We start from the raw sequence: 14,728 nt of genomic DNA on the forward strand, positions 1-14,728 counted from the left end.
ATTTGTTTTATGACAGTATGCAATTTTCAATTTATGGAACATATTGTAATATTTTATTAAGAATTTACTCTTAGGTTACATTTATATATTCCGTCTGTTTTATCTTTGGGAATATAAACAGTAAACGTAAACACAGACACTGTCTTCTACATATAAATAATTACAATAATTTTGATAATTAATTGTACGCTTATAATTAACTATTATTCTAATGACTGTCACCATTAAATAATGAAAATATTACTTGATCTGATCGATTAATATTATTTGATTAAAATCATTTAATAAATTAGTTTACTTTACAATTTTTAGATTAATTCTAAACTGAACAGGGGAGAATGTGTTATTTAACAGGCTTTCTATATTTGACATGAACAAATCAATCAGTTCAATCGAAAATATTTTCATTAGTTTAGCACAGAAGTGAGATTGTACTTTCTACGATTAATTTTTATACAACAGTCTCTTTTATTAAAGAAGTACTTTCAAATTATTCAGTTTGTGATAACTAAAATATATGAACAATAATGAATAATTATCTTTAACTCCTATGAGCTCAGTTTGTTTGCAAAAAGTGCAGTGACTTGTATTACAAATTCCAGTAATTTTCTATACAATCCTTAAATAAAGAAATAATCTTCAATTTGTAATCCTTCTCAGATAATCTAGTTTAAAATAAACAAAACTTAACTTTCGTAGTTTAAACTTCGGAAGCCAAATTAAGCCCTCAACTCCGTTTCATTCATTCATAGACTTCGGATTTATAAAGAGATAGATAAATAAAGATACGTAGATCTTCGTACAAAATAACATTTCATGAAGTAATATACAAAGCCAGAATTAAAGACAGAATAAAGTTTATGTTTTGTCTTTTATTGCATTTCACATACTTTTTTATGCTACGAATGCATAAAATCCGTAGTCAATTCGTTAATTTTATAGTACTTAATGAAATGGAAAAGCAATTATCAACTTATAAACTTCAAGTATAATAGCCAAAGTATTCGATCTAACATTCTACGCTCGAAAGGAGAACGCATTCGGAAAAACGAATTATCAAAAATGGTGCCACGTCTAGCTGCCGTGTCTCAAATGTCAAGAACACGGCGCCAAAGTCCCGTGACCGTGCGTGCCGTTTAATAGAGCGCCTTTCTTTTACGGCGATCGTCTTTTGACTCTGCCATCCGGAGCCCCCAGCAAAGAGACGAACGAAGACGAGGGGCGTGTCCGGTCGTGCGGCTTCTACAAAGAGATACCCACTTCCCTGTGGACCCCTTCCACTCCTCCGAGGATCCCTTCCACGTGGGTCCCAGGAGTCCTCTCCCCCCACCACCGGCCCCGAAGAAAACTGGGCAGCATGGTCCAGACCACGAGATCGCCAGGTAAAGCCAGTTTACGCAACGCTTCCATACGCGAAGCATACACGGTCGTCCAGAGGATCCCGTTGAGTCCTTACGAATCCCTCGACTGGTCAGAAACTATGGTATCTTGTAACAGAATCATCGATCTTCTCTGAAAATGTTCTGACCCCAGGATCAATCGATGCGTGTTCAATCAACGATCTGGATATATATATATATATACATATTATTTCCGTTCTGTCACCGAATTCGTTCCGTCCCTCGATGAGATGACAGTGGATTGAGGAGATCTAGGATCAATGTTCTGAACCCCGTCGTTTACGACAGTTCCTCGAGACAACGAAGAAAACACGTATTTTTGGTAAACATCGAACGAGAATGACCACTTACGCCAGTTTCCAACAATACGATCAGCTAGATTCCGAGGGCTACGGTTCGGCTAGTAGTCCGGAATCGAATCCACGCAGTTGGACCCACCAGGAGATCTATCCTCAGCCGCCCAGATCCAGGGGTAGCAGCTGCGGCAGCGTTAGCTCCGTCGACTGTCAAAATCGCGAGTACCAGGACGTCGGGGCAGCGAATGGCAGCTTTCACGTGGCCGCGACCAGTTTCAATTTCACCGAGTTCTACGAGGGCTACTACCAAGAGGGCTGCCGAAACGATCATCAGCTCGGTCACCCCGTTAATTCGAGGAAGGACCACGGGAAGGTCGTGTTCAGGATGAACGAGTGTATGGAGAACGTTTACGGATGCTCGCCTGGTCGTACCGAATTTACAAACGAGACTTCAGCCGGCAAACAGAACTCGAACGTCTCGCCGAAGGTGGAACATAATTCGGTGAACGTGTTCGGTAGTACGAGGTGCGACTTCGGCCAAACCCAGGAGAGTTTCTTACCAGGGAAGAATTACGGTGTCCCGAAAGTGGATGGTTTTTTGCCTAGAAATAACGGCAATCCGTACGGGCAGAGGGGCGACATCCTTTATTTGGGAGCTGCGTACAGCGTACAGAGAAACGAGACCTACCCGCCGAACGGTCAAGCCGGCAAGTGCGAGACAGGACGGTATCACGAGAAAAACGAGCCGTTGCACGTCACGTCGACGGAGTACGCCGGCCAGAAGCAGAAGGAGACGATGCAGAAGATCAAGAACGGCACGCCGGGGATCGAGGTGATGAGGAAGAGACGGCTGGCGGCGAACGCTCGTGAAAGAAGACGGATGAACAGCCTGAACGACGCGTTCGATAGACTCAGGGACGTTGTGCCTAGTCTCGGTAATGACAGAAAGCTCAGCAAGTTCGAGACGTTGCAAATGGCGCAAACTTACATCGCAGCTCTCTACGAGCTCCTTCAGAGGGAGTGAACGTGAACGAAAGGGCACGTTCATTGGCATTGGACGTTCCTGGTGATTCTCTGTTAATAGGACAACACTCCCACACGTTTGTTGGGGAGTAATCAGAGCACCGAGAGGAACAAGTGATATTCCAAGTTCGACTGGAATATGGAATTGAAGTACAAAAATATTTAATGTCACCGGACTCTCTCGTGCGTGACTTTGCCCCGCCACGAAGAACGGCAACTTCAAGGTTTCCAGTTCTTGTAACTGGAGCAAGATTCTTTGGACGATCATAAAGTCTTGAATCGCGAAGACTTGGACCACGATCAGGGGACCCCGGTGTTGTTCCCCCGATGGAAAGGATGGTCTTTATCACTGGCGTCTCATAGGTGAATCGATGATGTTCTGGACAGGTGGAAACGACGATCCAGCGGTATTTGATCTACGACGTTAATCTATCGAGAAGTAAGTAGGAACGAGCATAAGCGACGCTGATGCATAGAAACTAACCGTGTGAAACGAAAATTTTATAACTGATGTAACGATTCTGAAATTATCCGAGCATTTTGTAAATTATTGGTTCGACCCTTTGCACGTGTTATAATTTACACTGGGTATAATAGCTTATTAGGTGTGTGAAAAAGTAGCGGACAATGCATTTCAGTTGGTATTGTGATTTATTTTATTTTATACATGGCGAGTACGACAAAAAAAGACAAGAAAGTGATAAACAGTTATGGGAATTGAGGGACACTATTTTAAAAGAGCCACTACTTTTCGATACATCTAATATAATACGATCTATTATCTATTACACTTTGTTCGAACACCAAAACTATCGGCATTGAATGTATATTAAATTAAATTGTTTCATACATAATATGATTATAACACAGTATAGTGTAATGTTAAATTTATGATGAATGAAACGTTAACATAAATTTCGACAAAAGCAATAACAAAATAAGAAATTTGGAATCTGGCATTTTGAAGGGTTTGGTAGTTCTAGTGTCAAATATATAACATAAACGAAGTTATACTTTAAATAAGACTTAACTGGACGTAAATGTCACATATTGTTCAAAATTCTGTCACGATTTTTTGCACGTAGCTCCTAATTATTAGACTGCAAATTTTATGGATTTATAACATATCTAGGGGTTTACAATTCAATACGGTGAAAAATTGAATAAAGTCCAATCAGGTCTAACTTTCATTTAGGACCTAGAAAAATTCTTAATAAAGTAAAAAAATTTCTGTTTGATTCCGGTTTATGAATATTAATCCGTAAAAATCTGTATCTACAGAGATATCCGCAGTCTACTAATTATAAAATCCTCTGAAAGTAAATGAACTCATATGTGAATTGAAAAGCGTTTCTATAGAATTCTCTGATAATATAAACGTTGCATAATGTTAGGCAAACTTAGAAAGTGGTCAATTCACTAAAAAATCCAACTTTAAAGTAAATTTTTAAAAATACGTGACACCATCTAAGTCGTATAATTCTTACTTTACCGTTTTAACGTCGAAAAATCGTGACGAATATGCTTTCTAGCAATTAGAATTTTCCTCAGAAAATTTAAATAAAGTACCTGTGTTTCGGTTGTCGCGGATAGTTTAATTAGCAGTAATCGCCGCACGGCGGGTACCTACTCGGTGCAGGAGTCTCGTCGTTAATGCTTTTTCCTCGTGAGGCCTTGTTGCCAGATTCCAGGCGATTTTTCAGCAGATCGAAGCGCGATAATATCGGTGGTACAGGAATGAAACGAGTCTGACGAACTCGGTAGCATAGAGGATGCGATTGATATTGAAAGGAAGGATCGATGAGGTTCGATGTATATAAATGTACGGTACACGACTGGTAGATGCGACCGGGCCTTCGGTTTAATTGTAAATAAGTTATCCTACTATTATTAAGCGTAGTATGTGTGTAAATATTCGATTAGACACGAGTAAGTTATTGCGAGGCTGCATAGGTAATTGTGTACATAATATAAATAGAAAGGGATCTCGCGATCGTACCGATCGATCACACGACTGCAGAATCATACGTAGAGTGAGGAGGTGCGGTAGAACTCGGTTTATTACAAACCTTTGGGCGACGAGTGGTTTCAGCTAATTAGGACATTGATGTAATAAAAAGTTCGTATTGTTCCAGTGACACCATTCAGGGCACAGTAGAGCTTCCGTTATCCGAACTGGGAGGAAAACATGTGTTCGAATAGTAGAATTTTCGGATTAGAGAATAATCACTTTTCTGGCACTAAACTTCAGTTGTTTAAATAGAGATCAGGAAAATTGACAGTTTGTTTAAATATGTGTGGATCTCGTATACAGTATCCGACAAAAGTATTCGTACACCCTTTAAACCGGAAGAACTTTTTTACAATTGGTCCAAATGACTTTAGTTCTTTTGTGAAGTTGGGAACATTAGTTTACTAAATGATGTGTAAAAAAAATTGATAAAAATTGCAATTGGTCGGAATCGCGAAGAAAATAGTAAAGGTCGTTTTTTTACAACTTTTTGATCGGAGGCAATAATGAAAATTTATTAAATACATATCGAAGATTTATGTTAGTTATATACATGAAATTACAATAGAATTTAAAGTTTAAGTGTGTCTTTTTGCTCTCTTGCTCGGTGAAATCAGTGTCGGATGTCAAAGAACAATAATGAATATTATTAAGGAAGCATACGTTTTTATTTCTTTTATAAACAAATATTAAATGTCATAAGAAATAATGGATTATTTATTGGTACACCACTATGTATATGTATCTACAGGAAGTGTCGTCTGCCAATATGTGCTAATTATCAAACTCAATTTCTATTACTCAATTTTATCGTAAGATTTTCGTCGAAATAAATGGAGTTCTACTATGCTCGATTGTAAAGCACTTGTCGCTAATGAAATGCTGTGAATTCGTTTATTTATAGTTAATAGTTATGCACGAGGACAGTTAAAATGTATTGAAATTCAAATACAACGATTAGAGGAATAGACACGATGATTATTTCATTTTTTTTTATTTCTAAATATATGCAAAGGTTTCAATGAATATTGCGAAATTATAAATGATGTAACGATTGAAGTACCTCGTAATTTGTAAGGAACAGCGAATTCCACGGTCGACTAAAAGTTTCCCAGGCATACCAAAGAATCTGTAGACGTTAAGGAAGACACTACGTTGCTCTGATTGTTTTTTGACTACGAATAAAGACATGTTTTTCTTTGACACAAGTTTTGGTGACTACTTCCTTCTAAAAGTTTCCCAATCCATCTCCTTAATTTCAACGTATATTGCTTGGTATTTAAACTAGACACAGTGAAATATTTTTTTTAATATACAATGCACTGTTATAATTTGTCAAACTAAGCTTAATACTTAATAGAAAAGTAAAATATTATTGGTAACAATTGAAAATAATTTGTAAAATTAATATAAATCTTTTGTATTCAATTCTGATACATTAGTTTCATTAGAATAAGTATAGAATAATGTGTCTTATTATCATTAATTTTGAATTCTGGTCTTATAAAAATAAAACATATTGCACCATCACTATTTAAACAAATAGATTAGGATTTCTCCAAACTATTTTATAGAAATGAGAATTACATAAAAATTGGCTATCTCTGTCAAAGGTTTAGATAGATTCGAAATGAAATAAAACCTTTGATTAAACTTTCCGAGTTCCATGAATTCTGATTTTCGTGATTTTAATTAGGAATTTTATTTTATCATATTTTGTACCCTTGTATACATATACATATGTACATATCATACATGCATAAAATCAAAACAATTTACAAATTTTCGAATACAATTTTCCATATATTCTAGAATTCAAAGAAGGAAATCTTTATAAAAAGACTGTTTTTCTCGGTAGTATTAAAACATTGAAGAAGTATAAAATGTAGTTCACGAGTATCCTGTAGTATACAATACAGGTGTTTTTTATGAAATTAAATTATTATCTAATGTATCTTATTTTAGGACAGAACTTCTTCAACATGGAAGCGAAGGTCTTCAGGAGAACACGATTAAAATTAAAAATTGCATCCTTTCGTTTGCATGTTCCACATAAAGCATCCCCATTCAAGGAGTTTCCTACCATAATTTCACCTCTATTAACGCTTTCAATGTCGAATTGATTATAAATCACTCTAATTCGGTTCAAATAAGATTAAAATAATTTTTGTAACTTTTCTTTTTATTTGTACAAAATAAGTAATATGCATAATTATGCAAATCCGTTTTGACAGCTATATAAAGACATTTTGATAGTGCGTAAAGAAATGACGTAAGTGACAAATTTCATATTTTTCTGTATATTACATAAATACAAAAAAAAAATCGATTTTCAAACCATTTTTAATAATTATATCAAATTAAAAGACACCGTACCACGTCTTCCCGCGGATGATTTCTCCACGGCGACTTAATTAAATATCCCAGTAACCGATAAACACACCACCACGTCAATGTTAAGTTACGTTCACAAATGTTGCCAGTATTAAAACAACAGCAGCAAGTAAAAAAAACTTCACTGCAAGTCCTCTAAAAAAACGATGTAAAGTACATGTGTATAATTATGCACGGGAAAGTTTGAAGGAGTTAAACAATTACATTCTCGCAACGTACGTAGGGACAGCCCTCGTCCATTTCACTATCGATCACTGTCGGATCTGTCCGATCAAAGGGGACACAGGCAAACGGAGGACAACGAGGACAGGAGCTTTAAAATTTCTCACTCGCAAGGGGGACGGGTAGAGGGTAAGCAGTGGATTCGACTGTGGTTAATTTTGAATCCCATTCGGCCGCGATTCAACGGCCACTGTTCCTCCCGCAATTAGGGTATATGCAAAAATCGCGGGACAAATGACGGCGGTCGGCCACCTCCACTTAGCAGTCAATCACAATTAAATACAATTTTGCGCGGGCTGCGGGGCCCGGGTAATGGCGCAAAAAGAGAGCAAATTGAAATCTCCTAGCTGACAGAATGATAGATGGTGCCCGGCCAGACGCTGAAAGAGCGAGCCGAACAGCGAAAGAAAGGGTAAGCAGGACGGCGTGAGAGTCTTGTGAGACGAACGGAAGAGAGTCACCTTCGTTCGTAGCGCGGTGTGAGAAAGCTTCTCCTCTTCGTCCCGAGTCCGGGAATCGCGGCAGCGACGAAAACACAAAAGTCCTGGCCACGGCTGACGTATGCTTGCACAAACCGCCAGGCTGATTTCTCCGGCTAATATCGCTAATCCTCTTCATCCGGAGAAAATGGCGATCTGATCTTAACGGCGTACAACGTCCGCGTGTATCAGAATAGAGAGAGAGAAAGATTCTAAGCTGCCTGTTCGACCGTATTCCGTGACTGCACGAGTGACTATACGAAATCCTTAGAGCCAATTTACTATTGTTTTCTCCTTCTGGCTACTCTGGGACGCGATGATTTCTGAAGTGAAGCACTGTCTTCATTAGAAGTGATTCGAAAGTACATAGAGCTGGTCTAATGATCCATTAAAATCGTACTTTGTCGCTTATGATTCTGTTCACGTTTGAGTGTACGTAATTTGAAGTATTAGACAGTAGTGGTAGTACCATTGTGAAATTGCCGTCTTTATAGGTTGAAATGGAAACGTTTATTTTTGAAAGAATGATTTTTATTCGATTGAAATGTACACTGTGATCATTAGTACCTTTCGTTAAACGAGATATTATCTGATATATTTCATGTTTATGAAACCTGGCGTTTTCAACCCTGCTACGGTCCTCAATCCAGCTACAGATTCGTAATAATAAAGAGGGAAGAGAAACACGCAGATCAGTGCCTAATAATTTGCATAGACATTTCGCAAAATTACAAGCATTTCTGAAAAGACCAGATTAAGTATAAATCGAGAAAGTTTGAAAATACGTAATAGCCTTAAAGAAACGAACACGTGATTGGGTCGAAATAGACTCGAAGACCATAACAGGGTTAAATTCTGAGTAATGGTCTGGGTTTGCTAACTACTGTTTCTCCATTAGGGATTGTTTTGTTTCCCGAGAAGTGCTCCCGATAACACGAAAAATGAAATATTTGTTGGGAAAACATCCCGTGAATGTCGTGACTATAATATAATTCAGCTAACTTTGCCATGACCTAATTTATGTACATTCATGCTGGTAAAGTATTTGAAACTATTTCTTTGATATATTATTTACTAATATAGATAGTTAAACAGTCACAGAAAGAATTCAGTGATAAAATGAGATAGAAAAGTTATAACGTCTGACTTGTGCAAAAGAGAATGGAATATTCATTTTACTAATCGTGGTTGATTATATTATCAATTATTCGAATATAGGCAATGACTCACGTTTTTGTGTTCACGATAGAAACTTTTAAAGAAGTTCTAAAAAAACTTTTTTTTCAATATCGAATTGAATAATACACTGACAAACCTTGAACCTAGTACTTAGTTTTATTTTACAAAAAAAAATTCCTAAACAGTGATACATTTTTGTGTAAAATCACAACATTAAAAGACACATAATAACCAAGCGAATATCAAAATAGAAATCCTTCGCGTCCGTATCCCCCAAAGCAGATCCACTTTTACCATCCAACTTCCTCTATCAAGCAGGTAGAAGTTTACGCGATTCATTCGTCGATTAAAGAGAAAAGGCTAATTATTCATCAGCTCGTTCGCTGCGAATCCGAGCTCCGGCTGGTGGACGCCGGCGGAGAGTGAGGGAAGGATGAATGAAAGAAGGGAGAGGTGGTAATATCGAAGCGGGATGCTGAAGGTACAGGTGGTTTGTGGTACACACAAACAATGCGCGCAGGAGGCGCTAATAAGTCGACGGCGGAACGTCTTCATTTGCGCGTGAAGCGCGTCAGACGCGTTTCGCTCGTCGCGATGGCGGATGCTATTCGTCTTGGGTACGAGGGATTTCGCACGGCTGAATAATAAGGGGATACTCGATACACTTCAGGTACACGGTAATAGTTAAGCGTTGAGTTAACGATAATAAGAGAATGAACGAATACGTTGCAAAGATCGGGGGAAGAAGAGAACGGTTACCGAGCAACGAAGCGACTCTGCCCTAGTAGCAATTACTGTTGGCGTTTTGATGGGCCTTTGATACACTATTGGTTGGCCAGCAGTTAGAATTGTCACCCTTTTTTTGCAACTGGGCCAACAACCATACCCAACGTAGGGCCCACGTTACTATACTACGAAGGGCCAACTGGAAGTTTCTTTCTGCAGGGCCAATTGTTGATCTACAATAAACCAACAATAGGAAGGTAATTATTGGTTATACTACACTTCCATAAAATCCTTTACAAATATTTGACGGAGTATAACACTGGAAAGAATATTTATAATAATTATTTGTTATAATAATTATATACATGTATAAATTTTACATGTACATTAAACAGGTAAACAAGTGTTTTACCAGCAAAGTTACCTTTACAATTTACTATGTACAATTTATACATGTAGCTAATTATTACAAATAATTATTGTAAGTTATTTCCAATCTTCTGTCCCCTGACTCTATTTTCACAAAATTTCAAATGTCAAATGTGTTGCGCGACAGTAACAAATTGCGAGTATATTTATAAATAAGAAAACAAAAAAATCAATTTGAAATATAATAACAAGTTTTTGGTTGTAGCAACGTTTCTGACGTCTTTGAAACGATATTTAAACGCTGGCAAACTTTGGGTGGGCCAATATTGTGTTATCGTTGTAAATTTTTTGTTAATTAGCCAACTATAATAATTGTAAGCCCAACATTGGATATTCGTTGGCAAATTGTCACAACTTTTTCGTCGTAGGCTCTATTTTGGGAATTTGCAGGCGAAAACACTAACTATATCCCAACTCCCAACTGTTGGATACTGTTTGCCAACCATAAATGCTACTAGGGTGGTAAAGCTGGCAGTTTGTTTTTCCTTTACTTTCACTTCCATCGCACTGGCTACCGTATAGGTACGTGGTCTTTTCCAAAAGGAATTAGTAGACTGAGAAAGTTTTTGCATGTTTAACATTTTTATACTAATATCTAAAAATTAAAATTGTACAGAATTTTGAATTCTGTACTAGTGGCTTTACTACGTTAATAATAACATGTACATACATAATAGTAAACTTTAATAAAACCATTATTTTATTGCATATATAAAAGCTTTTCTACAGGGTGCGGTATTTTAACTAGACACATGGAAATATCAGAAAGACAAAGCATTTCACTTACGCGAATGCCATGATAATATCTTATTCGGCATGTCCACTCAAATTGATACTGGACAATAAAGTATTATTACAATAATGATTTATTTCATACTTTTAGTGTTTTTCTTTACTACAAAATTGATCAAAAATGGTAAATATGCATATCGTTTCTAGTACATACAATAGAGCCTCCATATACATATACGTATAAAAAAGTATAGGATCCATAAATATTTAAACAAACTGTTCATTTCCTTGATCTCTATTTAAATAAATGAAGCTTGGTATCAGAAATGTGATTGTTTTACTATCCAATAATACCTTTATTTGAGCACTTATCTATGCCTTCCCATTAATTCGGATATGAGAGGCTCCACTGTATTTAAAGAAAACATCGGTTCCGGTTCGAAGGAACAAGAACCCGTTCATTCTCGGCGATCGAAGTTGAAAACTATGATTTTATTTCCACAATCGTGCCGAAAAAATAACCCCTATTTTCAAATTAACTCCCGCCATTTCTATTCATTTCGAGAATAATATGCGCAGTTCGTTTCTCGCGTGCTCGTCGCGATATTATCATAACTCGCTACTAATTTGCAGACCAGCGACGAAGAAACTTTAAAGAAACTAAAGGGTCGCTTTCGAATGGCGTCTTTCAAATTATGGTGTTTCCAATAATGTTGAACCGTGCTTCGAGGAGATCGTCGACCCAACGGCACGACAAACAATGCTAGTTTTGTGGTAACCGACGCTGTTTTCTTCGTGACCTCAAAAATTATAAAATTTCAGATATTCGTGGAAATGTACATTTGAAAGTGAGTATAGTCAACAAGTACGTTCGTCTACATATTATATCTTTCTATTTTTCTGAACAAAGAAATTGTTCTCCAATTTAATTATTATTATTGTTTAACTATTATTTAGAAAATCTGTATTTTCTGCTGGTGAATTTTATACTATGCCCAAAAATATGCCTAAGAAACCAAAAATAGATCAATGCCTATATAAATAACCTGAAATTTACCACATGTCTCTGTTATAATCTCATAAAAATGTTTAAAATCGATTGAAAAAGTTCACACACAAGACTAAAAAGTAGAAAATAATTATTTAAATAAAAAAAATGTTTAATATACCACGTTTTTAAGACGGACTAAAAAGTATAAAATAATTTTTCCAGCCCCATACAGATAGTCCTGAAAATTTGTGATTGTGAATTTTTAATAGCTATAAAAATACTTGTAAGATTTAAAACGAAAAAACGTGGGTTGCAAGATAACAGTAAGGAGTGTAGAGAGTAGCTGCTGTTGAGAAAACTCACACAACAGTTCATATCATTTGCAGTGCAATAAAATTGTTAATGACTTAGGTGAACTATTCATGCATGAATTATCTATTGCATGCGCCCCACGTTTATCGTTTTAAATCTTACAAGTATTTTCATAGCTATTACAAATTCACAGTCACAAATTTTCAGGACTATCTGTATGGGGCTAGGAAAAATTATTTCATACTTTTTAGTCCGTCTTAAAAACGTGGTATACTAAAAATTTTTTTTTATTTAAATAATTATTCACAAATACTGTTGTATAATACATACAATGGAGTTTAAGGCTTACTAGATGTATACCATTAAATAACGAAGATCTTCAAGGTACTTAATAGTTACCATCTTATCGTTTCCAAATATTAGACCCTTAGAAGTTCCTATTATGAGACGTTTTATTCCTCATTCTTCGGATATATCTGGTGAACAACGGGTTAAGGGTACAAAGTGTTATCGGTAAGGCCACGAAGACTGAAAAAGTACAGAAAGAATAAGTTTCAGGAACAAAAGAACTGAGTCTCATATTAGGAACCCGTTTCATTTATCTCTGTATTTCTATAATTTTCATTTTTATTTTATTATAAAGGAACTGAATGTTTTTTACTGTACTTTCCAGTAGGTTGTAAAAGAATACATACCTTACTTTTAGAATGTGTATCGAATTTCAATAAAACTGTTCTTAGTCAAGTGTTATGATTTTTTAAAGAATGCAAACAAGTCGAGCAAGAGTTCACGAAAATTTAATATGTGCCAATAATGTTATGTTTCTCCTTAAAATTTTCTGCCTTCTTTTCACGTAGTTGGCATTGAGTTATTTTTACTCGTCGCTCGTTTCCCTTTCAACTAACGCCCGTACGCCTGCTCGGGAGAGAGCATTATGCAGATTTGGGTGGCGCGTTTCAACTGGATCATCGGGAACACTCGTAAGTATACTATTGGACCACGGAGATTATCAAAATCGATCGAGTCTGGCCTTCCATAATTTCAAACGCGCTAGACGAAGAGACGATAGACAGTAGACGGATCGGGGTGCATAAGGATTGCATATTCCGGGCTCGACTTTCGAGCACATCGACGCAGAGCCGCCTAAACTGTTCCTCGGGGCCATCTTCTTTTTCTAGGAAGTCTAGGATTTAACTGCGCCGACGATTTCGCGGATGCGACGAAAAATAAGGAGTCGTTTTTTCGGATAGTTTTAACAGTCTCCTCCCTTGAGGATACAGTAATTTATTCATTTCGATGGATCGAGTAATTTATTTTCCATCTACAAATCGTTTTACTTCCAAAATGTTTTCTGTAAAGAATTTACTGGATTATGCTGAATAGGTATAATTTATAAATAACATTCATCATATTTACGGAATATTTAGTAGTTAATAGTAGGAATACTTGAATATAATAATAATTAGTACAATTACAAGGTCTTCATTAAATTGCAGAAGAAATATACACAGAGTGTCCCGCAAAGTGCAGTAATGTCGGGCAAGGTATGTTTCTCCATGAACAACTAAATCGGAAAAAATAAAATTTTTTAAGTAAGGTTTCTTTTTGGAGTATGCGTACACTAAACTCTCAAATAATTACTCCCTCTGTAGAATCAATTGTTCTATCAATAAGAGGTAAGAAAAATATTAAATAGGATAAAATGTTTATTTTCTAAAGGTTTTGTTTTATTATCATAAAAATTGATGGAATTGCTGTCCATGTCGTTGCATAGATTCCTGGGCCCTTCCTTTTTTTTATCACTTTTTTACTATTATCAACATAAATATAAATATTATAAAGGAATAGCGTACAAAATAATATTAACTACATAGGACAAAAATATAAAGTATATTATTTAAAGCAAGTAAAAGATAATAAATCTTAAAATAATATAAAGTACAATGATAAAATCCACTTCTTCATGTGCATCAATTTCATCGTGTTTGTTTTAGAGATTTCTCTTAACCGATTATGTGTAACGAATATTTCAGAAACACAATATACACGTGCATCGTAAATTTTCATACAACGGTGCAAACATTAACGGATCCTCGCATTCGAAAGTATAATTCATACTTAGCCCAGCTTCACGTGGTTACCCCAAGCAATCCTCATAATTGCAATAATAACAGTAATCGTGATAATGACGGTTTACTTCATTGTACGAGGAGCAGGCGCATTAACTTTATTATCGCAGCTTGTAATCGTCATTGACTGAAACACTTGAAGGGTGTTATGGTGTGTCTAATTCGAGGGCAAAATTGCACGCGCGCGCAATAAAGTATACTTGTTCTTTCTAATTGTATTACCTATGTAATGACACTAAGAAAAGTAGAATGTCTTGCTCCCTTTGCTGTGTCAAAATTTATCGTAATCAATACATCGACATATTTCAATGAACACCATATTCTTTCTGCACGTTTTATTGTCTTAAGATTATACTTTTATTTTAAAATAAGAGTTGTTTTCTTATTGAATGGTAACTTGTATAA

General features: G+C 36.2%; 1 protein-coding gene across 1 annotated transcript; it reads left to right on the forward strand.

Moving 5' to 3' along the window:
- The first annotated feature begins 1,739 nt into the window (after positions 1–1,739).
- On the forward strand, positions 1,740–2,720 carry LOC107190351. The gene has a single exon (XM_015579145.1). It carries the CDS (start codon positions 1,740–1,742, stop codon positions 2,718–2,720), a length of 981 nt encoding a protein of 326 aa, XP_015434631.1.
- Positions 2,721–14,728: the final 12,008 nt, after the last annotated feature.

Source organism: Dufourea novaeangliae, unplaced genomic scaffold (assembly GCF_001272555.1).
Source record: "Dufourea novaeangliae isolate 0120121106 unplaced genomic scaffold, ASM127255v1 scaffold177, whole genome shotgun sequence".
NCBI classification, from domain to species: domain Eukaryota; kingdom Metazoa; phylum Arthropoda; class Insecta; order Hymenoptera; family Halictidae; genus Dufourea; species Dufourea novaeangliae.

Excerpts from the sequence above, each read along its gene's own strand:
- LOC107190351 (XM_015579145.1), top strand. The coding sequence starts at position 1,740 with ATGACCACTTACGCCAGTTTCCAACAATACGATCAGCTAGATTCCGAG.